Here is a 24,469-nt window from a genome sequence, read left to right as displayed (position 1 = left end):
GATGCCATAGTGTGCTAAATTCCACATAGTCACAATGCACCAATTGCAGTTAAAATCTATGAAATTAAACATTTGGGAGGGAGGCCACATAAATCTAAAATTTTTCAACAAGCTTCACCCAAAATGTATGTGCCCAGCTGGAAATGAAGGAAACAGATTATTGTATAGCTGTGAATTAATTACCCAGCACCATTAGCTAAAACTGTTGATTTTCTTGAGCTTATTGCTTATTTAGAAACTGAGGAGTTTCCAGGTTGGATCAAACCCAGTATGCATTTTGCTGATCCCATTTGCAGTAGCAGCCAGATTGATTGATATTCCTGTTCTTCAAGCTGTCCATGATTAGAGAATTCACACAGCAAGTGGAAAATTTCTAATGTCAGATCCAGTCTGAGGGGATTCAAACCTGTATTCAATATTTGCTGAAGGAACATCTCTCTTCCCAGTGGAAGTAGGCATTGGACAGGATGGATTGAAGGAAATGCTTGGAAAGTGAGCTCATGTGGCAAGGTCACTATCCACTTCCTGAGGAAACACCCTGAGACCAACCCCACAAGTCTTTACAGCAGCTTACATCCCTGAGACAGACAATGGGCACCAAATCACAAGGTCTTGTCTTTTTGCTTTCTGACACAGAAGACTTGACCTCTTTTCTAAACAGTGTCATAGTTTTCAAGGAAGAGCCTTGCAGCAGTGTCATGCTCATGGCTCATCATTGGAACACCTGGGGACAACACAGACTGAGAAGCTGAGACCCTCAGGTGGAGGATGGCCTTTCATTCAGGTCTCCCGCTCTGTGGACAAGTGCTTCAACCATTAGACTACTTGACAAAAGATCCCCAAAGAGCATTTTGGAGGAATTGGCCAAACTTGGTTCAGTTCCCAGACAGAAGTGCCCACATTCAGGACAGAGCTTGAGGCTCTGGATTCTGAGGCTGCATGAGCCTTTTCCTGCATGCATTCTAGAAGTGCCTCTAGGATGGGGTCTGCACCTTCTGCTTCAGATCCCATTTTATTCATTATATCCTTCCCATACAGCAACAGCCCTCTTCATGAATAGGAAGATTTACTACAAGTCTTTTGCTTTCCCTGCTTCCATGGTTTTCTCAGAAGAAAAAAATGCATGTCGCTAACAGTCTTAGTTTACGTACACTCCGTGCAATTCTCAACTTGTACCTGCAAAGTACAAGTGTTGGGTGTTGGGCGGCCTTGTGATCACAGAAGTTTCCCCATGACTAAAGGTCCTCATCCTTCATGAATGGGGGTGATTTAAGAGCCACTCTCCTGCTCACTCCCAAGCCCCCTATTCTCATCTTTTCCACTTGTCTGTTTGTCTCCAGTGACTTGTTCTGAACTAATTGCTCTGCTACGACAGCACTCTTCAAAGTAACACTTGAAGCCATCCATGGAGAGGCATTTCATGCCACTTATTAATGCTTCTTAATGCCAAGGCCTGTGGCTCTTACACTGATTGCAAATCACTCCTTAATGTACAAATGCTTGTCACAGAGCCTGGTCCACAGTGTGTGCATACTGCACTTACTCTTTCTGGCAAGATTTAAAAGTTTAAATTTGGGATTTTTTTAGTATTCTTGTTCTCTGTACACAGCCATAGGAAGAAAAGACTTCTCAGCTGTAGGAAGAAAAGCCATCCCCAGTAATTAATTACCTACTGTTCTCTCCACTGTCCTCTTTAAGAACAATACCCACAGTCTTCTGGACTCAGTATTTTCCTCTGGCATATTTCCCTTCTCCTTGTCAGCACCTCTGTTAGCCTCTTTGCCTGCATCCTTGTCAGTCAACCCTGTTTCCCTCTTTTGGCAGCACCTCAGCATCTCCTGGTTGAGCCAGAGCTGCTTTCCTAGAATAGCTGTTGAGTAACCCAGCATGTGTTACAGATGCAGCATCAAATCAGTGGGTACTCAGCCTTTGCTTTACAGGTGGCTGGTTGTCACATGGAGACTCAATAAAGTAGGAGGGAGACCAGAAATAAGAAGGGTGTCTACAAGTCTATCAACTGCTAATGAAAGTGGCTGCCACTTCCAGGTGGCCAAAAGCACAGACTGAGCTGTCCTGAGAAGTCTGTCAGGTTTTGTGTCACAAGTCATTATTTCCTTTGGTAACTTATTCATGTTAAACAAAATACAGATGGATTTTCTGCTGAGAAACAGAGAAAATCCTAAAGAATAACAATTTCCCATGATGAAAACTGTAGTGACTGTCAGATTTCCTCCCCAGTGAGTCTCTGATATCCAAGTACCTCAGCATGTATTTTAGGCATGCAAATAACCCCATGGATTTCTGAAACAAGTATTTCATGCTGTGTTGCTTTGGGCTGTACCAAGATCTGCAGAACCACAGTGTATCAGCTAATTGATGGCTATGTCACCTCATTAAGAGGCCATGTATAGCTTTGAGTCCTGGAATAGCATAATGTCTTTCGTCTATATCTTTGTGCTTTGATACTTACATCCTTCAAAATGGGAAACGTGAAACATTATTGTCGGCATAGTATCGAATCCTCCTCCCATTTGTATCTCTGGGTGCCAAATACCAGCCCTCTGTGTCTGATCCCCAGTATCCAGCATTGATACCAAGGAGAAATTGCCAGAGTATGTTAGAAAATAAACAAGGTGAAATCGTATTCTGAAGAAAAGAACACAGAAACAAAGTGAAGGAGAGCATACTCAGTTCTCTGCTCATTTTCTGTCTGACAACTTCACAGCTAGCTACCAAGTGTAGTCCCACTTATTTCACTGAACTTAGATCAGTTCTTACTAGATAGGAATCTGTGTTCCGAAAATCTCTTTCTTGCAGTGCACATCATGCACAATGTGATAATGCATAAAAACAAACCAATTTGTCTGGAAAACATAATAAGACCTACTGCTTTAACACCAGTGACAGCAGGACATTCATTGTCTCATCCACTTCTGGCTGTGAGGCTCTGAGCAGGACTACTTTGTATACCCCTATTCAGGCAACATGCACTTCTCTTGAATTGTATTTTACATTCATATTTTAGACCAGTTAATCTTTGGTCTAATTCTTCTGAAATGGTTCCAGGTCTCACTTAAATTGGTAAGAGTTTAGTTTTTTAGGAATGCTGGCAGTACTCTTACTAATGAAAGAAAAGAACATTTATTGTGGTTATAATGGCCTCCTAGCAAGGCAGGTTTGCCAGGGAGAACAGGAGGAGCTGAGCATTGCCCTGTGCCATCTGTGGGTTGTTGGGTTTTTGGCAGGGGAGTGTTATAGTGCCCACCTCACTGTGCCTGTGCAGTGCATTTAGTCAGGATCAGTTTGATGCAGTCACATAGCAAGGGAGGTGAATGTGCAAGTTTTTTTTGGCGGACACACCTTTCCATCTCACTTTCACTCCGTTTACTCTTTGGCAGAAAGCAGTGTTTAAGAGGAGTAGACACCCCACTTTGTGATCCAAAGTTGCATTTAGCAAAACTCCCCTCAGTTCTCCTCTTTTTTTGGTTTCTGTCTTTAGTTCCCTTTTGTAAACTATTACTCATAACTGTTCATGTAGGTCCAGGAGCAGAGTTTCTAGAAGTGCAATTTGGAAACAAACCCATATGTATCCATAATCAATTAGATGATGACTAACCAGATTATGATTAATGAGTTGTTGCCTCTCACAATCGAAGAACATGTAAGTACAGCCTTGCCCTCCTGCTCTGACACTGGGAGAGCCCTTCTCTTGCTGCCACAAAATGCAAATTTTGGCTGAATTTCGCTAAAATAGACAGCTCTGGATTTCTGTTGGTCCTATTTTCTTGACTTGAAGTGGTATAATTTAGACAATTATAAATAAGACAAATCTGTACTCTTTGTCCAGCTGCTTTTCCCCCTACCCTTCTGTGTATTTCTGTCCTGCTCCTTTGCAAGCTTGACAGCTGTATTTTAAAAATCGATTCCTATCCCCATGCTGCCCAATATGACTCTTTTATACAGACTCTAGTTCTGCTGACTAAGACACTCTGAAGACAGTGATAATTCTTCATTTACTAGGACACTGGAATTGAAGTTTTCTAGGGTCTCCATTCCATTATATGAGATTATTTTTTTCATTTTTGAAAAAGTTTCTTCCAGAATGTTTTACTGAGAATGTAAGTAAATCAGATGTGCTACATCAACTATTCCTTCGTCTGCAAAACTAAGCACTGCACAGGGCAAAGAAACCAATGTCTGGTATGTGCTGAGCATCACTGCAACTGGGGATGACTTCTTTCTTCTTCCATCTAATAACTCAGCAACAAATAAAAAATTATGTTGGCTCATTTAACATGTGCTAGCTATAGAGCTATTGTTGTTGTAAAAGGTCTGATTAATAGAGCTATCATGTTGTTCCAGAGACATTAAGATATTTGTTACATATAAATGAGAGGTTTTTTTAACGAAAATATGATTCATAAAAGTGCAATTGGTGGCACAAACAATACACATGCAAATAATTGCTGCTGGGTAATCTTTCAAGACACTTCACTGCTCCCATGAAACTTCCATTGTGGACGAGATTTCTCTCATCCATTTTCCCCAGGCAGCTCTTGAAGTGTCTGTTTTTCTCAGTTAACTGCAGAGATCCTGCATAACTGCCTATGAATTATGTAACTTTAAGGTTGCAAAAGTCAGGTGAGATCAGTCCAATGTGATGTCACTGTTCTTCCACTTTGAATAATGGAGTGCTCAAGTGGTGCCCTATCCAAGCTTATAGGACACAGACAGAGCTTAAAATATTTGTGTTTACACAGTATTTTAATAATCTCAAAGCCCACACTTCCATTTTTTCTTGCTAGTGTTGTCTTACCAATACTTGCACATGTGTATTTCTTCAGAATTTACCATTTTCTTCTGGTTAGCACAAAGAACCAGCACAAGCCCAGGATCATAATCCCCCACCTGCTACTGGGCCATTGTAGAGTAACTTGAAGTAGAACAGTGGTTGGATTGCAGCTTTGTTTCTCTATAAAAGAATAGATTTAGAAAATATGTTTGACCTATTTGAGTCGCCAGGATGGACAGTAAAGAGGGCTTATTCCCCAGTTGTGTATTCTCACATCACAGCAAGAAATCCATGGGGCATGGGCACTTTCAGAGTTGCATCAGTCATGTTTGTCTGGTTTCAATGAAAAGTATGAGGTGAAAGGCTTATCTCTAATTTATAGAGGCCACATTATACTCTGGCAGAGTGCCTACCTAGGCCCTGAAGTACAGAGAAGATGGATGACGTTGCCATACATAGTCTGTAGCAGATTAACAAAAGCCGTGCACTTTGCAGAGTGCATGGGATAGTCAGTGCAACGTTTGCACACTGTGTTCCACGGTAGCGTAACCATTAATCTTTTATCTGTGACTGAAAACTTTTTCCAGCTTTTGAGAGCATCTGGTAATGAGTACAAAGGGAACATTGCTACACAGGCATTCTGAGATTATCTCCAAGCTGCAGCAATGGAAGGCTCAAATAACATGTACTCTTCCTCCTGGTATTGTTGATGCACGTATTGATTTTGAAGAAGTCTCCCAAAACAGATTTGAAACCCACAATAATTTCAAAAATATGCTGTGTTCTGGAGGTTATTTTTTTTCTTTTCCCTGCAATGGCACTATTTAAAGTGCATTTCCAGTAAGAGTAAGATAACTCAGTCTATATGATCCTTACCTTACCCATATCAGTTCCTTTCTTTAGGTTGTATAGAGGGAATATGAATCTTCCAAATTAATAGATCTATTAATCCTTAGATGAAGAAAAGTAAGTGGGGATGTTGACCACAAAACCCAAAAATGTGTATGTTCAAATGTTAATGGGCTCTGTAAAAGTGGATTGACTGGAAATGCTGATAATCTAATTATAAAGCAAATCAAAATATAGAGCTAGATAAGACAAAGGAAATTCAAGATAGGCTTGTTTGACTATTTTAAAAGTCAGACTTGAAAAACATATTTTTCATATGTCTCTGTGTCACTATGTGAGAAAACATAAAATAATTTAAGTTTATGATCTTATCCTGTCTTTGATTCTTGGACAAATATTCCAGTGACTCCCACGTGGCTAATACTTGAGGGAAGTCCAAAGGAACTGGTCCAAAACCTGACAGGGGATTAGGAGTGACTGTCTGCGCCTCAGCATCCAGGGTGTCCCCAGCAGGAGTGTGAGCATGACTGGGGCACAGAGACAGCACACATCTGCAGCCCCAGGCATCCCTCAGAGCTGTGTGCTCCTGGAGCCCCACTGTCCCCCCAGCACAGTAAAAGGATGGGAAGAGGAGCCTGGAGAGGGATCCAGATGGCAGGGCTCTCAGGAAGGATGCCACAGCCACCTGTGGTGCAGGAACCAGCACCAGAGACACCTGTGCAGAGGCCAAAGATACATCAGATTATTTAAACAGAGAACTCTGTAGCCATTTCAAATTCAACTGGACGTGTGGGACCAGCGCCAGAATGTTTGTGAGGCTGCTTGTCTCTGTGCCTGCATGCTGTGCAGACCCTGAGGAGAATAAGCAATGTTCCCACTCTCCACGTCAGGATTCCACCACCGTGGAGGTTGGGCAAGACTCTTCCACCCCTCTGCACAAAGAGAGCTCTGGGCTGGGGCTGTTGGCATCTCCAGCACCCAGGCTCTGGTTTATACAGATGAGTATATAATACTCATTATTCCCTTGATAGCTCAAACCCTGCACACTTCCTTCAGGTCTGACATCAGCTCCTGAGGTTATTTTCTCTTCCATAAGCAGCTGTCAACAGCCTCTTGAAAAGGGTTATTATCACCTAAATATTACATCTGAATGAAGGTGGGAAATATTCTCTAGTGGGTTCAGTCAAGGTGAACAGAGACAGATAAACAACAAATTTACCTCCAGATAAGTCTCAGAATAAAAACAAAACAAAAAACCAGCAAGATGTATATTAATTACACAGGTTGAAAATAATTTGGATTTTATTACATAGACATTTTATTCCCAAACAAGTAAATTCTTTTAGATGGGTTTTTTAATGCATAATATGTTTATGTTAAAATAACTATTATTGCAATTTATCATCAGAGAGGGCTTCAAAATATTGTGATGAAACTGGAAATTGGTTCCGCCATCCTGAGAGCAACCGAACTTGGTCCAACTACACCCTGTGCAACTCTTTCACCTCTGAAAAATTGAAGGTATGCTGACAGTGGTTGTTTGGGAATGGTTTTGGGCTGGGCTGTCAATAAGACATGTAAGACAGAGAACAGAATAGATCTATCTTTCACCTTTATTTGTTGCATAAGACGTAAACAGCATTGTTCTTGTGATTTTAGTTTATCCAAATTATTTGATGTGTGTTCAAACCTAAATATAGGTTTGCTGTGGGGTGGATAATTTGATGGTAATTCATGTGACAAGTTTTGCAGTATTTTTCAAATGCATTTCTAATTACTGTGATTTTCTCTGATTGACCAACAGTTATAAAATAATCCTTTAGAGTCTCAATTTTGTTTTCTGTAACAATAATATTCCAAAATGTTGATGTCTTCTCTGCAGGGCTGGTAATATTAATGTAAGTTAAAATTATTTTTCTTAAGCAAAGAATATCACCCTGTACTCATACTCTTTGAAAATAAATATTTATGAAGGCACCATTAATCCAGAAAATCTTACAAGTGCGAACACGTTTAACTCTGAGTTTCACTGAAGTAACTGAGACTATTTACAACAATGAATTAAAAATTTGCATCAGTATTTCCAAAATCAAGTTGCTAAACTGAAAGAGAAGAACTAAATATAAAAGCACCAAAAGAAATAAGGAGAGAGAAATCTGAGAAAAGCTTAAAAAATTAAGTTAAGGAAGCTTATAAAAATAAATATATTTCTCAAATGCAAGTGAAGCTCCAGGAAAATCTGATTACAGATTTGTGACAGAATAATTTGTGACTATTTGGAAGAGTGGAAGGAAAAGATTCAAGAAGTGATTTGATTTGGGGTTTGTGTTGGAGGACCTTTCTCTATGCAGCCAAAAAGCAGTATGTAGTTATATTTAGTAGTGATTCAGCTCAAAGGGCCTTGGAGAAGTCTACTGGATTAGGCAGGAGGTGAATGCTAAAGGTTTTTGCAGCATGAGGAACCATCATGGTAAAATGGGCCTCACCTATTTGACAAGGCAAGAATAATAGTAACAATATGAGATTACTGAGGCATTACATGGAAGCACCATAAAAATATAAGTTTTCCAGATGTTGGCACATGTAAGGAGGCAAAAATGTAGTTCTGTTACCTATTATCCATGCCTTCCAGAAGAATTTTGAACATCATTCATGCAGAGAACAGATAGAACACAAAGGAAAATTACATGCACACCATGATTTTTCTGAAATGAAAATTGATGGAAAATGCAGAAAGAATCTATCATTACAGAAATGGAAAGTTAGATCATAAACTTTAAACCATGTCTTCAGTAAACAGAAATGTGGTTAATTTGTAGACTCTTTCCACTTACCTACACATAATATAATTAACTGAGTCAAAGGCATTGCTCTTAGAGAATTCTCTTTCCTCAAGTGAAGAATCCTAGAGGGACAAGGAAGAACATTGAAGTTGTCTAAATCCAGGCTGAAAAATCTGAACAAACAAAAAATTTGATGAGAGAGCATGTTATATAAGTCCTGTGTGTCAGAAGGACATGGCTGGTGGTCATTTCAAGGAATGCAGAAATTCGTAAAAGTGTATATTTTTTGTTTGAAGTTAACTGAAAATACCAATTTGCTATACTTTTGTAACAGAACACTTTAAAAAAAATTTCAGCCAGTTCTTAAAAACATGATGATAGACCATATGCTTTGTTAACTGACAGTTCAGTCCATTTTGATTTGTCATCATTATATTTCAAAGGCTTTTTTAAGCATTTGCCGTGGCATGATTGCAGGACGTGATCAAAAAAGCCATTGCTGAGTCCCAAATGTACAGTTAATTTAGCACTTGAAAACTGAAAGTTAGATAGATTAAATAACCAAGGATCCTCCTGGGTGCACATAAATTTGCATGTAGCTATCTGGAAGCCTTTCCAACATCTAGCTGTTTCAGGCTATGGGTTGTATAAAAGATAGGCAGAAAAAAAATTTTGAACAGGTCATCTGTAAATTAAATCCAGGCTTTGAGAATACATCCATTTAATATCATGAAAAAACACAGCAACCATGTAGTAAGAAGTGGAAGAAGTGTCACATGTACAGGTAAAAACCTCTCCCACTACTCTCTATTCAGAAAGTTGTCTCATTCTCTCCACATTCAGATGTGTCCTCTCTGGGGTTGCTGGTACTCTCAGAAGTTTTCAAGCATTTGTGCTCACTAGCAATGTCGTGGTTAGTCTTTGTGAAGGAAAACTAGGAGACCTAGGCTATTTGCAGTTAATATGGAGTTTTCCGTAACATGGTGAAGGGTATTTACACTCAGATCATGTCTCTTCTGAGTGGTGAGAGCAGTGTAAATGTGACTTTGATTTAAGTCTGGATCAGGCCACCCACACCTAGGTAAATGAATGCAGAAGCTTATTTCAAAGGTGTAAAATGTCTGGAGAGCAAATTATATAAGAAGATATGCACCTTTACTAAGAGGAATAACTTTGCTTTCTGAATTGAATTCGCATTTGTTCTCAAGAAAATTTTAAATTACTTGAAAACACCAAAGAGATGTGAGTGTCAAAACTTCAGGCTACAAAATGCAATTCATCTAATCACTGAAAAAAAGGCAAATTGCTCACAAAAAGCAAAAGGAAAATGAATTAAGTAGAGCTGAAAAGCAAATAAACCCAGCAGAGGAACTAAGGCCTCCAGTCTTTTTTTTAGGACAGGCTGCTGCAATGTCAGTGCTTTCAGTGGTGAAGCCTGGCATGACATTTAGCCTCCTGCACTCCTCTGACAGATGGCTGATGCTTAAGAGCTTGGCTGAGACCAAAGTGTGACGTTTAAATACCTCCACATTCAGCCCAGGTGCTGTCCAGCAATTTTGGTTTACAACTGGCATAAAAAATACAGATCAGTCTCTCTCAGATGACTCTGAAGGCCTTGATCATAAGCCCCCTCTGACTTCTCCTCTTCAAAGAGGAGAATCCCAGCATGTGTATCCACAGAAACTCAACCTCAGCTATTTTAATTGCCTTCTTTGCACCTTTCCTTGCTCTGCAATGTCCGTAGGGTGTGGAGACAAGAAGCACACATGCATTTAATGTTTGTGGTGTAAATTTGAAACAGACACATGACGATGTTCTACCCTCAGTGCATTTTTTATCATAACCAGTGTTTTGCTGACTTTTTGGCTGTCATTACACAGTAAGCCAGTGATTCAGAGAATTGGCCTGGACGACTCCAAGATCTCCTTCCTGAGTCTGGTGTCCAGTTCCATGTTCAGCATTGTGTAGACAGGATTTAGCTCAATTGTCCTAGGTCTATCAGCCCACTTTTTCTGTATTAAAGCTCATAGGGTGTCTTCTTTTACCCTCAGTTAAATGAGGCCCTTTGTGAGTGCCTCACTATTATCTGGAAGGCCTATGTGTCACCTGGAAATTTAGATGTTTCTCTGCATCAAGTCATTGATGAATATGTTGAACAAAAACTCAGCTCTAAAATGAGTCCTGAGGATGGTTGACTACTGACTCATCTCCAAAAGTGACCATTGATCTTTTAATCCCTGTTGTTTAAGCTGTTTTCAACCTACAAAAGTTTTCTACCAATCCTGCAGCAACCTATTTCCTTTAATTTTTTTTTTGCCTATGTATGAAAACTTGTTATTGGGGTATTAAAAATCTGAACGTATTACGTCTGCTGTACTCTCCTAAAGTTTGGGAAAGTTAGTGGCACAGTGTGAGCAGGGATCTCACCAGTTACTTGAGTATATCAGGAACAGATCTATACATGTAAGAAATGCTTATCTTTAGACCATGAGCCTATTTAATAGATTGCTGATATTAAAAATATATAGTGAAAATATGTTTGAAAGAAAAAAAAATACAAAATGGGAGGTTGATTTTGTAGATTCTGCCTTAATGAGAAAACAAACCAAGTGCCTGCAAATTATTCATGCTTGCGTTTTCTTTTTGTTAAATTGCAGATGGCGTTCATACTTTATTATATGGCAATCGTTGGCCATGCTTTGTCTATAACATCCTTGTTGATTTCCTTGGCAATTTTCTTCTATTTCAAGTAAGTGTTTCTTACAGACACTCTCTCTTCTTTCCCTGAGTTATCCCAACCAAAGGAAATCTTAGGAAGGCATCATGGCAGTGAGAAGCAGCTCTTCTGAGTGTCTTTTTATATAGTCCTGATAAAGAAGTTTGAGCACAGGCTCCTCTCACCAGTGGGACCTCTCCCAGTGGGACCTCTCCCAGTGGTGTGTAGCCAAGATTGTGCTGTTAAGTTGTCAGGACTGGTGTGAAAGTGTCCTACAGGAAAATGGTGCAACTGGGGATGCAGTAAGGCCTTTCATTTACCTGTTGCCTTCTGTTCCTTGAAGAGCATGTCCAGAGTTTGCCAGGTGCAATAAGTGCATGGGACAGTGGCTTGGAGCTCCTGAAGAGCAGGAATAGTTGCATCTGATTCTGAAGGACTGAGCTGTTGACCTGAGTAGGTGCTTACAGGACTCAGCCCTAGGAGTGAATCTGGCACTCATGCACAGCATGTTACCATCATTAGAAGGAAAAACAGTGACGTGCTGTATCAGAATTTTATAGAAGATTAAACTGATATTCACTGAAAATACTTCAGCTATTGTATGGCAGCTTAACTAAAGAATTTCAATCTTGTTCTTCAGTGAATTTCTCCACTGTCCGTTACATGTCTGTACGTCAGCTGTCAAACAGGAGGTGTAGTCAAAGATCAAGCCCCAACATCAGCACCACCAAGAGTAAGTCTAGGAAACATAGGAAAATTAAATGGTTGGACTTTTATAAGAGTCTGTAAAATTGCACTCAAAATATGTGGGTTCATTAAAACAGGCTGTGAATTCTGGTAATTTCCAAAGAGGCAATTTGATGAGTGCCTGTGATAACATGTCTTAATCAGATACAGCAATAGCTAGAAACTTGGCCCAAGGGATGAATGCCCTTCCCATCTAAGCAGATAAATAGCACAAAACCATAGCCACAGTAATGCTTTGAGAAAATGGGAAAGTGCACAATTTAATCTGATTTGGAACCCCATACCCTAGCTTGAGTTCTTTGGGACAGTAAAGGCAGGATCTGGTCAAAACAGGTGTGCGAAATGGACCAGAAAAGTGACTCCTTGCAGCAAGCGAGGCAGGGTCAGCCTGCCTGACTCACTCTGAGCTCTGAGTCATGGACAACACACAACCTTGACTGGTCCCAGGCTGCCCTGAAAGGCTGGTCTTTGCAACATCTTTCCAGACAATAACACACGTCCTCCTCCTCCTCTCTTTCCTCCTCCACTTCTCTTTTCCCTTCCATGACTAAGCCATGACACAAAGGTTATAGGGAGAGGAGAGAAAGGAATTGAACTAAAGTGCTTCATAATGGGAGGGAAAAGAGGAAACCAAACTACAATCATAGGAAAGTGAGAATGAATCTGTGTGGGAACAGGGGTCATGTTACCTTCAGCTGTTTTCTATCATCTGGTTATGACAGCAATAGATTATTTGACCTTCAACAGAAGGGAAGCTGTCAATCAGACAGTCAATCAGATAGCAAGAGATGATTTCAGGACTGTATAATAGCCTTTGACTGTAGAGGCAGCTTGCAGGGATTGCAGTTTCCCATATATAAGTCTTTGCTGCCAGAGATTTATTTTCAGTTCAATTTTGGGTATCAAGATTCATAGTGATCTGGCATCACAGATGTTGCAGTACTTTCAGAAGAGAATAATGAATCAGTAGTGATGAGCATCGCTAAGCAATGCTAACTAATAACAGGAGAGAGTGTTCATAAAGTAGAGTGTCTAACAGCTACATGCATCCTCACATCATCACAGTATTTCTATAATTGCAAACTGAGACCCCATTATCTTATTTAGTAAAACACAAAAGAAAAGAGGTACTCCTAGCTCCAAATCACTTCCAATTGAATTATTAAAACAAAGACATTTGTGTAAAGACAGATGGGGAGTACAACAAATCTAGAATTGCCAGAATAATAGATGGTGTGTTATGAATGCACCTGCAGTCTAATTGCTGCCAAGGCTTTTAAAAGGATTTGAAGGGTAATGGATGGAAAGATAATTTGTGAAAATTTTGAGGAGTTTTCCCCAGGGGTAAGGGAGAACATGGTACAAAGCATGAAAATAATTTGAAAACTAAGAAATGGGGTAGGAGAGGAAAATACGTGGCTGGGGGTGAAAATCAATGTTCTCAGTATTCATGAATGAGAAAAAATGACAGATTCACAGTGCAGTTTTTTGAGGAAAATATACTAATTGTAATAGAGAAGTGGAGGTAGGAAATATAGTATAGGAGGAGCGTGAGTAGGTAAGAGGACCTATCAATGTCAAAGGAAATATAGGAAAATCAATGTGAAACACAGGGGAGCCACAGAAAACATAGGAGACTCTGAAATTCTTATGAGACAATGGATAGAGGCTTGGAGACACAAAAAACTCACAGGTTTTAGACGTGGATAGCTGGCTTATCTATGCCTTCTTGCATACTGATTTATGAGAATCACACAGAATCACAGAATATGCTGAGTTGGAAGGGACCCTCAAGCATCATGGAGTCCAACTCCTTGCCCTGCATAGCACCATCCCCAAGAGTCACACCATGTGCCCAAGAGTGAAGCAGAGTAGGGAGAATACAGAAATGGTGGGGAGGATGCCAAGGACCCTTCCAAAGCATCACAACATCCAAAACTTCAAAAACATCAGGAAGAGGGCCAGGAAGAGAGCTAAGACAGGTCAGAGAAAGAAAAGATTGCAAATGATTGTCAAAACCAGGAGAAAGGATGAATCCAGTAAGGATTCTTTCTCCTTTAGATGTGGATCAAATCAGGCAGGTGCTGATGCCATTGTGATTGCAAATACTGAAGGTCAAATTAGAAAGTGAGGGTATGGAAATGAAAGTTCATACATCCAGCCCCATATCTGGTACTCAATATTTGCCAATAGTTGATGCTAAAGGAAGGCTACAAAATCAGGGCAAGTGTACAGAGATACTCTCATTCCAAGCCACCAGGATCTGCATCTCATGAACACCCTGAACCAAAGAACATGTTCTGATAAATGCGGAGGTCAAAAAACATAATAAGCATTGCAGGATTTTGATAACCATAACTAGAAAGATGACCTCAAGCTAAAGGAAGAATTCCATGCAATGACTCAGAAAGTAGGTGTAAGAAATATAAAGAATAAAAGGCAGGTGATCAAGGAGCTTACCCAGCAAGACAGCAATATTTCTTAGCTGTTCTTTACCTACCAATTTTGTCTCCTTGCTCTCAGTGATCACTGGACATCTCAGCATTATCTAGCAGCTCCATGACTGCCTTTCTGCAATCATCCTCTGTCAGCATGGCACTGTGCTCTGGGACATGGAGTGCTGCAGGGGCTTTTTCTCTGCCGCAGGGATGAATGAGGAGGCAACATGAGGATTTGGGCATGAATTAGAAAGGGGAGATGGTTCAGGTGTGAAACTGCAGTCATTATTTGGTTTCATGAGAATTCTGAACACTTATCTTGTGAAACTGCTACCCACAATAGCATAAACCTACCCTCTCCAAAATCAGTCATTTCAAGATATTTCTGTTCCTTCTGAGCAGGAAAACAGCCTCCTGTGGTTTGGGATCTCATCTGGAGTTAGAAATATGCAGGATACCAACCCAAATCCCCCTGTAATTTAAGGAGATTCCTGCCCAAAGTTCCCATCCTGTCTCACCACTAATTCCTGAAGTAGAAAATAATTTTCATCTGAGTATTTGAGAAATTGAATCTCTGGGGAATGGTTACTTATAAAGCAGTATTCCTGATGTTCATTTCTTGTATCATGCGCATCCAATAATTCTCAGGGTTCTGCTTCACCACTTAATATCTCAATTACCATGAAATAAAGAAAGCCATCAAGAGCTAAGAATGTAGCTGGATAGGTCTTTACAACATGGTCTAAAAAGCATGTGGTGCTAAACAGGTGTAAAAACAAACCCAAAAATTTTTCAGAGGTTATGGCTGCAATGCAAGGCATGTTTTTTCCAATTATGCCTTGCCAAAAGACATTCTTGAGAGACTGTTGCCAGAAAAAAATTGTTAAAGTGACATCAGAAGAAAAATACTAATTTACGACATGTGTTACATATTTTTCAGGAGCCTCAGCTGTCAAAGGATAACACTGCATAAGAATTTGTTTTTTTCCTATGTGCTGAACTCCATGTTTACAATTGCCCACCTCATTGCTGTCGTCCCTAACCCAGGCCTTGTTAAAAGGGATCCTGTAAGTACTGCATGACTCCTCTCCATCTTAACACCCAAGTAAAATCACTACAGCCGTGCCAAAACCAAGAATACCCATTCATCAGTTAATGACAGCCATCTGGGAAAACACACACAGAGGGTGCAGATTCTGAGAATTTCACTCAACCTTGCTCAGATCTTTCACCAAGCAGTAAAAACCTTTGAATCTTACACAAGCCCCAGACTTGCTCCAGCCAGCCCATCTATACAACTATGTGTCAGATCCCTACTGCCCCCAGCAATAATTACCTGATGATTCCCAACAAAGCCCCTGAGGTGATAGATGCCTTTGGTGACTACCTGTCCTTCACAAGCACACACACTGGGGAGGGATGGGATGGGATGGGATGGGATGGGATGGGATGGGATGGGATGGGATGGAGAGAGAGAGCTAGAGAGACAGCTTATTTCTATATAACACACAAAAAGGTCTATTTGCTGCTTTTTCTAACTTGGGAGGTGGTAAATCAAACATTAATTTCCTTCACTGCTCTTAGGTAGTGATACAAGTTGTGCCAGCCCCTCAGCTGATAAATACGTACTGCAGATCTCAGTCATCCAGCTCTAATCTTGCTCCCTAACCCAGCAATCACATTGTGCTCAGTCCTTACAGCAGCCCCAGCCAATGTGAAATTAATGCAAACATGGTAATCTCAAGTTTCATGTTAACACTGATCAGTTTGTAGTCTAATAAGATTGTTCAGTTATGATTCAACCATTTATCTGCTTCTAATCTCATGAAAGCAATTAAATATTAGCACCTGATATTATCTGATCACGTGTGTCTCTCAAATGTGTGCTGATTAAGTTAATTAAAGCAGAAAATATATAGCCTAAGGAAAACATCACCAGTCTCAGGGACCATCTGGAGATTAAAAAATAGAAGAGCAGAAGAATAATTTAAAAATCACACATTTTGTTTCTCCTCATTGCATAGCATCATGAATACATATCATGTGCAAGAGATGCAATGAAAATACACTTGATATTGGAAGGTAAAAAGCTGGCAGATGATATCAGGCACCTAAATTGAAGTAAAAACATTACCTCAGGGTAAAGAATTATACTTTCTGACAGCACAAATAAATTATCTGAAATGGTTTAAACTAAAATTTGAGGGCATGGGAAAGAGTCTTGTGTTTTAAGATTTCATTTAAAAACTGTATCTAGTGTCTTTTGGCCTGATCTTTATTTGAAGTGAAAGTGCAAGAGGCTCATGCACCACAGTCAGCTCTCAGGTCTCTCGTCAGAATATGAAGAGGAGCCTTAGTGCTCAAGGTAGTCATGGAAATGACCCGAGCAATGTCCTGTTAACAAAACTGGCTGCAGCTATTGGCTAAGCAGATGTTTTGATGAGCAAAGCCCTTGTTTTGCCATTTCTTCTTCCAAAGCAAATTTGCATGTCTTTGACTCAGCAGTAAAATGCTGTCTATAGACAAGGTGCAAAACTTGGGGCCAGAAGATCTGGGGTCTCTCATTTTTGTTCTGCCATCAAGTACAGGACGAGGGTACACCCACTGCTTCATCTTGCCTCGCATTCTAGATTTCCCGTCCAAAAAAACAAGAAAGAATAAAAAGGAGGTGAGGTGACCTGCTAATAAATTCAGTCTCCCAACATTACTAGAAAGTGTATCCTGCTACCTTAGTAAGATAATAAACTTGTAGATTTGTGATTGGGAAAAGAAAATGAACAGACAGAAGCACATTTTTAACATATGATGAAATAACAGAAAATCTCTTGGGTATATGAAGACGTAAAGGATTTTTATTTAAAATGTTAAAAGAATATATAAAAGTTTCCATAACATTTTTATGCTGAGACTTATTAACAGAGCAAATGAAAGCTTTACAGCTTGGATTTTTTCTACTCCTACTACACCCCCTGTTTTAATAAGTCCATTTGAAGATTACTGCTTCTGACTTCCTGTAGTTTGCTGCATTTATCCACTTTCCACATGTGCATATTTTGGAGCCTGACAGGCTCATGTATGTATGGCTCTCACCTTTAGTATATACAGAAATACTGAAGTGTGTAGATTGAATTTCAAGCAATCAAATATACCACTCATGTAACAGCCATATACAGAGATGAAGTTGGTGGTATTTATTCTGCAAAATAATGTATTTCCACCCCAACAGTTCCTGCTTTTTTTTGTACCTAAAGTTTCATAATAGATTTAAATATGAAATGCCATGGCAAAATACTTTTCAGTGATGCATAATTTATGAGGATATCAACAGATCTATATAACTTTGAAAGGAAAAAGAATGATCCATTAAATAACAAGGAGAAAAGACAGGAGGAGCAAGAGAGGAAATTTCTTCCTAACACCAAGACATCCCCATTCTCCCTGTGACCCAGGGAGAAATTATGTGAGACAATCCAAAGCATCATTTACATGAGGACAGTCTGTACTGCATCCTTACTCAAACTGCTGCTAAGAGTTAAATCCTTTGATGATAATTCTGCTCATGTAAAATGGTAAGTCAAGCCACTGTTTTGATAATCTTAATTTCCTCATTTACTTCATGCTTTCTGGTTATACAATTTTCTCTCTCTCTCTTTCTGTCGGATTTATCTGGATCTGAAATCATGGAAAAGGAAGATGTGAGTCCAGGCGGCCATGCAAGAAATGAAAAACCAATGGACGAGGTTCAAAGACATTTAAACAAAAATAAGCAGAACACATGTATGAACACTTATTTACATAAACTGAAAATTTTGACTGTTGTATCTGAACTAGGAATGGCATTAATTCCCCTATTACTGGAACAGTGTTTATAGGAAGAGTTATCATCTATCACCTTCCTAAATGAGACAGACCCACAGGAGAAGAATTATCTGTGGACAGCATATTATATTCTCCATTAAAACCTCCAGAAATATAAATAAAACTCTTGCTGCGAAATCTCTTAATATAGTCTTACACATCAGATCTGTGTTTTCCATTTTCTGTATTCACAAGACTAGTAACTTTAATACTCAGTACTGGTGGGGGTAGAAGCAAGATACAGCTAATGATTGAAGGAACAGCTCTGCCAATGAGAAACTGAGCAACTCATCAGCTTAATGGGCACTAATATAATAATGCTTTTAGGTGGGGCTAATTTTGGTGAAAAATTAGTAATGTCTCGGTAATTAGAACATCTTTCAAAAAATCTTTAAGAGATCTTACTGTATTTTTTTCACTTTCCTGTTCTAGTAGAAGTATCTGTTCTTTCTGAAGGTTCTTCTGCACCCTCTTCACCTTTTATGTAGTGGTTTCACCTTTGCTTCTGTCATTGTATGGTGTGAAAGTTTATATTTCAATAGCAGTTTTATAGAGGCCACAGCAGGGGCCAGTGCTCCACTGGTAGTTGTAAGGAGCCCTAGGATGTGTGGGTGTGAGGTCTCAGGCCTGGCCACGTTATGTCAGAGAGTAAGGACCCAGCATCTATTCAGGCACACTCTAATCTCACTGTCAACCCCATCACATTGCCACAGAGCTTCTTCAGGCCTTAATGTATAAACAATCTGTACACCCTCATATGGGTTCAGTAGCAGAGCTGATAAGGAAGAACCCAAAACAATCCCTGATTAATTACACACAGCTTGATTTCATTTTCTCCTGGCAGCATCTGTAACTAGCCCAGCTCTTGAACAGAGGGGGTGAGAGGATGGGGGCTGTTCTTCCCTCCTTGTGTAGATATAGGTGTATTTTAAAGATCTTGAGCAAGTTTGCCACTCTAGCTGATGGTGCAACATGCACACTGTGTCTCTGGCTGGAGCACATAGTCCCTTTCCCTTCATGACAACTTCACTAAGGTTGCTGTCACTGTGGACATGAGGTGGGATGACAAGGGGCACCTGGTTATCTGTACTGCCCAAAACCCATCTCCTGGAAGAAGAAACCCTTCTAACCAGTAATCTGCTTCCCATTCACCACTATTAGTTAGACCAAGAGAGCACAAAGTCTGGTGCCCACTAACACTAAAATTTTTAAAGCAAGGCCATGGTAGTAACAATACTAAAACATCTAGCTGTCTTGTGAACATGAGAACACTGTAAATAATCTCTTCATTAACAAATTCAAGTGAAGACCATGGCTGCCCAATTGTATTAGGTTTTCCTCCCTATCACAGTTACAGTAAAACAGTAGAAATAAAACGTTGAGCTGTGTGGCCAGATGAGTGTATAAAGAATAGTTACTGTGATTTATGGGGTTCCAAAATTGGCATTCCCCTGTTCCCAAAGGAATAGAGAGGCAATGTAAGACAAGAAAACAAAGGACATTTATAGCATTTCAGAAACACTGTCAATTTTAGGATTTTTTACCATAAAAATGTTACCTTGTCATCTCTTCTTGCTTTCAGCTCCTGCTGATGTAGCCTGGCAGAGCCTGAGGGGTTTAAAACATTTTTTCTCAAATGTGGTGTTCATAGATGATTCCAGTGAAGATAAATGGTAAAACTGCTCCTCCATGTGACTTACTTTCCTCAGTTGTCCCAGCAGTCTCCTCGTGGAGTAGACCTCCCTGGAAACAGCAAAGGTGGAGATCCACAATGGAAAGGAGCACTTCAAACTTCTGAGTTGTTTCATGTATTGTACTTGGGGTAGAGCTCCAGAAGGTGCCATCCTTGTTAAATAATTTGATTCTTTTTAAAGGTGACTATTTCCAGAGCTTTCCACTCACTCTCAAAGCATCTTTGAAATCTTTTGTCTTAGTACCTCTCTTCCTCCATCCTGCTTCCATTAAATTACCTTTAGGAGCCTCTTGCAGCCAGTTTAGCCATGAAGACACAGAGCCCAGGCAATTGGGAAATCAATAGAATGAGAATGAGAACAGGAAGACTTAGCACTAATGTTGAGAGTTAGAGAGAAGTTGTCCCCACTGAGAAGAATTTCTGAATTGGACAAAGCACCATATCACATTTCTGAGGTTCACAGTTGTGATGGCTGAGTCTGAGAGGTGGAAGCAAGCACAGTTCCTGATGTCCATATGTCTACAGAGGGGTGACCTCAGGAAGTCACAGGGAAAGGAAATTCCTGCTCTATCCACCTATACCCTCATCCACAAAGAAAAGTGGACATATGGAGAGGACAATGCTTCCATTGCACTCCTCTGGTATCAGCTGAATCACACTTCTCAGGTTATAATTCTTTGCCTAAAAACATTTGATGCCTAGACTCTCCTTTACCGGACCTGTCCAGCTAAGCTGCAGGGACAGGGAAAATGGAGCAGTACTGTACACGATGCACAGGGACAGGATATCCTGCTCTCCAGCTCTGGCACCCAGGCACAGCCAGTGTGGAATTGCTGACTGTGTCCTATGCATGTGAGCAGAGAGCAGGGTGACCTTCCTTGGAGGCAGGGAATGACAGTCACTTCGATTCAGGAACACGTGTTCACCTTCAAGAGTTGGAATTTGTTTTGTACTAGTCAATCATTTGCAAATGAAGTTTTTGCCAGCAGTAACCTCATAGCTAATGACCAGCACCAGGACAGTGCTGGACTAGTTTCACCCTCACTGAAATCACTGGGTTTCGCTGGTTCATACTGTGGTAATACAGATGTAAATCAGAATCTCTTCCTCCATCCTGAGAAAGATCAAGTCTTTCCCCTCCCGCCAGGTTCAGTGAGATTGATGCAGAGTAAGGCAGGTTGTGAATTCAGAACCAGCCATATTCAAAGAATTCTCACCAATTTTCTGGCTGAAAGTTTATCTGCATTCATTTTAAGACAGACCTCTCAGTGTTTAAATGGCATTAAGCAGAGCTGTAATTCCCATCACTTTTCCTAAGGTCTTTATATACTTGTTTATATTCTCAAACCTCTCAGAGTAATGAAGGAAACAAAGAGCCATGTAATACTGGTACTGTCAGATTCACTGATTGAATGTGGCATGCCATGTCCAAAATATGAAGTATGGATTATTAAAAGGCATTCATTGCATTCATAAAGGACACTTCTATGAAGAACATTTGTGGTTAATGTGGAACTACTGAATCTGGGCTGCAAAGTAGTCAGTCATCACCTCTGACAAAGATCTTAGCTCTCTCAATATTATGATTGCTTTCTCAATGGGAAGTCACCATCACGTTAACAGCTGCCATCAAGAAGGGAAAAAACAAGGTTTAGGAGTCTAAGAATAAGTATTTATTTTGGGATAATTTACTCATCTTACTTTCCTCGGTATTTTTTCTCTCTACATTTCAGTTGCTTGCTCTTCATTTAAAGGAGTATCTGCTAATAAGCACAAATTTCTCAAAACTATGGCAGCATCACAAATGGAGGGATGATAATTTTCATGTAGCCCAGCCCAAAGGTTTTCATTTCAAAATAACTCAGACTCTATCAGATCCTGTGGATGGCATTTTGACAGAGTGATGCCTACATGCAGCCTCCTATTTAGGAGCCAGAGTGACATTTCCTCCAAAAATGTGTTTCCAGAAAGCACCTTGTAATGCAAAAGGCACTATTTTCCAGAAGCTGAAGGCATCAGATGCTGGGGCTCATTCAGAGGTTTTATGGCTGCATCTTTTCTGCTCAGGTGAGAAAGACCTGCACTGAAACACCCAGCACAAGTCCAGACTTCAGATTTAAATGTCTCTGTGAAAAGTCAGATTGAACCTGTCATTCTGCCTAACCATTATGCACCTGCACTATCTCTGGACCCTGAAGCTCTGCCACTGTGGCAGTAGGAAGTGAGCACTCCCAGCACGGTTGTTCCCAAAATCAGCAGAATCTCAGCATTCCGGTTCTCGCTGTCATCAGCTGCAGTTCTGCAGTTCTCTTGTTTAGCCACAATGGCCATTTGCAACCATGAGGCTGTTGAAGCGAAGCACACATTGGCTTTATGCAAAATGAGTGAATCCTTTCCAGATTTGCTAAAATTCGTGGCATGCCTCCAGACCTGCTGCTCAGGAAAGGTGTGCTTACTTACCCTCAGATCTGAGCTGTAGCAGTCTCCAAAAGTCTATTAGTTTTCCACAGTGTGGAACTACGTTTGACTTAGATGTCTTACAGAGGCTTTTTTTATTTTTCCTTTTGGTTTTCCTAAGAGATGGAGAGATGACAAAGTGAAGATGATATAAAAATGTAACAATAGTAACTGAGCAACCATTATGTGTCTGTTTTTTTGCCCTTTCTCCAATGCATCTGAGAGGCTGAAAGTTTAATAGATAATATGTCATTATCCCCTAAAAACACAGCCATAGAAAAATGTCAAGTAGCTATTCCTTAAATGTCAGCTCAACAAGTGCAAATGCTAAAAGTTGCCTTTTTGGTGGATTCTGTGTGATGCTGTATGGATATGGCACACCTATGAATGAATTTATGTTCTGCACAAGCCCTTCCACTGTTCATAGAACATTTAAGCAGCTCAGTGTTTTTGTATTTCTCTGGGAATATAAAGCAATTATGTCTAGAAACATTTGAGTTTTCTCTCCAAGTCTTTCTTACCATATGCCTTTAAAAGGGTCTCCCTGAAATGTGAGAAATTTGAGTGTGAATTGCCCAAAAAGTAGATTTTTCAAAATCCCTAAAAACACAGATTCTTCAAAAAGGAATTCACCTCAGAAGGACAGCACCATGTTTCCAAACCACAATATTGTCCCTGATACCATGCTGCCACAGCTATTTTCGTCACTTATTTGTCCAATTCAATGGCAGTGCTGCCAGTGAAGGCAGCTGTGTCTCAACCCAAGAGACCAATTGTCTCACTCTAAATCAGGTGACTAAAACAAGTCAGATGCAGAATGTTCATTCCTCTCCAGGGACTCCATCCTCCTGCACATTTATACCATGAAGTCAAGCATGCCTTCAATGACTGTTGTGCAGACCATCAGTATTGCCTATTTTCAGCCGTGACTCTGCTACTGGGTGTTTCTTGAAGGCACCTAAGACCAAACAGAAGTAGCCTGAAACAGAAGAGAAATAAATGAAAGAATATCAAATGCCTTTACAGATGACAGGCAAATGTGGAATAAGCATATGGAAGAAGAAAGAGTAATGACTTTCAGCAGGAGTTAAAAAGCAAGAGGCTCGGGTTAGTTATGTACATCACCTTTAAATTTAGTTGGCAGAATGAGCTCTTGGCCAATAATACGTCTGTTATTCGGATAACTGAGCTCCTTTGTTCATTTCATCTCTGAGTGGCTTATGGTTTCATATACCCAACTGATGGACTTCCAAATTTTCTGGCCTCCCCTGGGCCCAAAATCCTTTGAAGGGCTGGGGGCTTTACCTAGCAGCAGGTCACCCCAGGAAAGACACTGGAGCAGAGTCTGAGTACATCTAGAGAATGAAAACACTCATAAATATTTAAGGTCAGGCATGTCTTACATTTGGACACCTGTTTTGTAGATACATACAGTTGACCTAGTCACCTGTGCTAAAGATAGACAGAGTCCCATTCAGGGCACAATCCATCTGGCTTATTTTATACATATCCTTTAGGATGAGGTAACTTTTACTATAATCTCCATCATCTCTGTCGTTATCTTTTGATTACAGGAGAGACAGATTGGGTGTCTATATTTAGTATCACAAATCCCAGTCGTGTCATTAGATAACTCTTGGAGCATTTAACTGAATCACAGAGTTGATATACCCATGTCATCAGAGCTCAGTACCTAGTCCCCAGGGAACACTTTTGCAGGTCTAGATCTTACACCTCAAACATAAGGGAGGTACACTTGGCTGTTAGATATAGTCCACGTAGGCTTAAACTACCCTGGCCCAGGGCACAATGCCCAGAGCTCATCTGTGCCTGGATACAGATTTGAGTAACCTCTGCCTTGTCCTATCCTCCTGTGCCTGGTGGCTCCTGCTCGGATGTGATGGTGGGGGACAGGTGCCTGGAATAGCTGGAGCTCTTAACCCTTTTTATCAGGGATTACTTCTCCCACTGGGAGAAGGGGGCAGCATGTCCTGTCCAAATGAACAGCAGGTTGCACAATTTTGTGCAATTTTTTTAGGCAACCCTGACTGCCCTTGTTTTCTCTCCCTCTCTGCTGGCCTTTCTGCTCTCCTCCATCAGTGAGGCTCATATCTAAAATGCTTTCCTGAAGAGCTG

General features: G+C 40.3%; 1 protein-coding gene across 3 annotated transcripts in view; it reads left to right on the top strand.

Annotated features, from left to right (window-relative positions):
- Positions 1–24,469, top strand: part of CALCR (calcitonin receptor) — a 154,776-nt gene that overhangs the window by 99,255 nt on the left and 31,052 nt on the right. For all 3 annotated transcript variants that reach the window (XM_085050728.1, XM_085050727.1, XM_085050726.1), the window contains 3 exons: positions 7,050–7,162; positions 11,082–11,173; positions 15,266–15,392. In XM_085050728.1, coding sequence (XP_084906854.1) covers positions 7,050–7,162; positions 11,082–11,173; positions 15,266–15,392 — 332 coding nt within the window. The remainder of the gene's footprint in view (positions 1–7,049; positions 7,163–11,081; positions 11,174–15,265; positions 15,393–24,469) is intronic.

This window comes from Lichenostomus cassidix, chromosome 2 (genome assembly GCF_008360975.1).
Source record: "Lichenostomus cassidix isolate B80296 chromosome 2, HeHo_3.0, whole genome shotgun sequence".
Taxonomy (NCBI): Eukaryota; Metazoa; Chordata; class Aves; order Passeriformes; family Meliphagidae; genus Lichenostomus; species Lichenostomus cassidix.
This window is presented reverse-complemented; position numbering and strand designations above follow the sequence as displayed.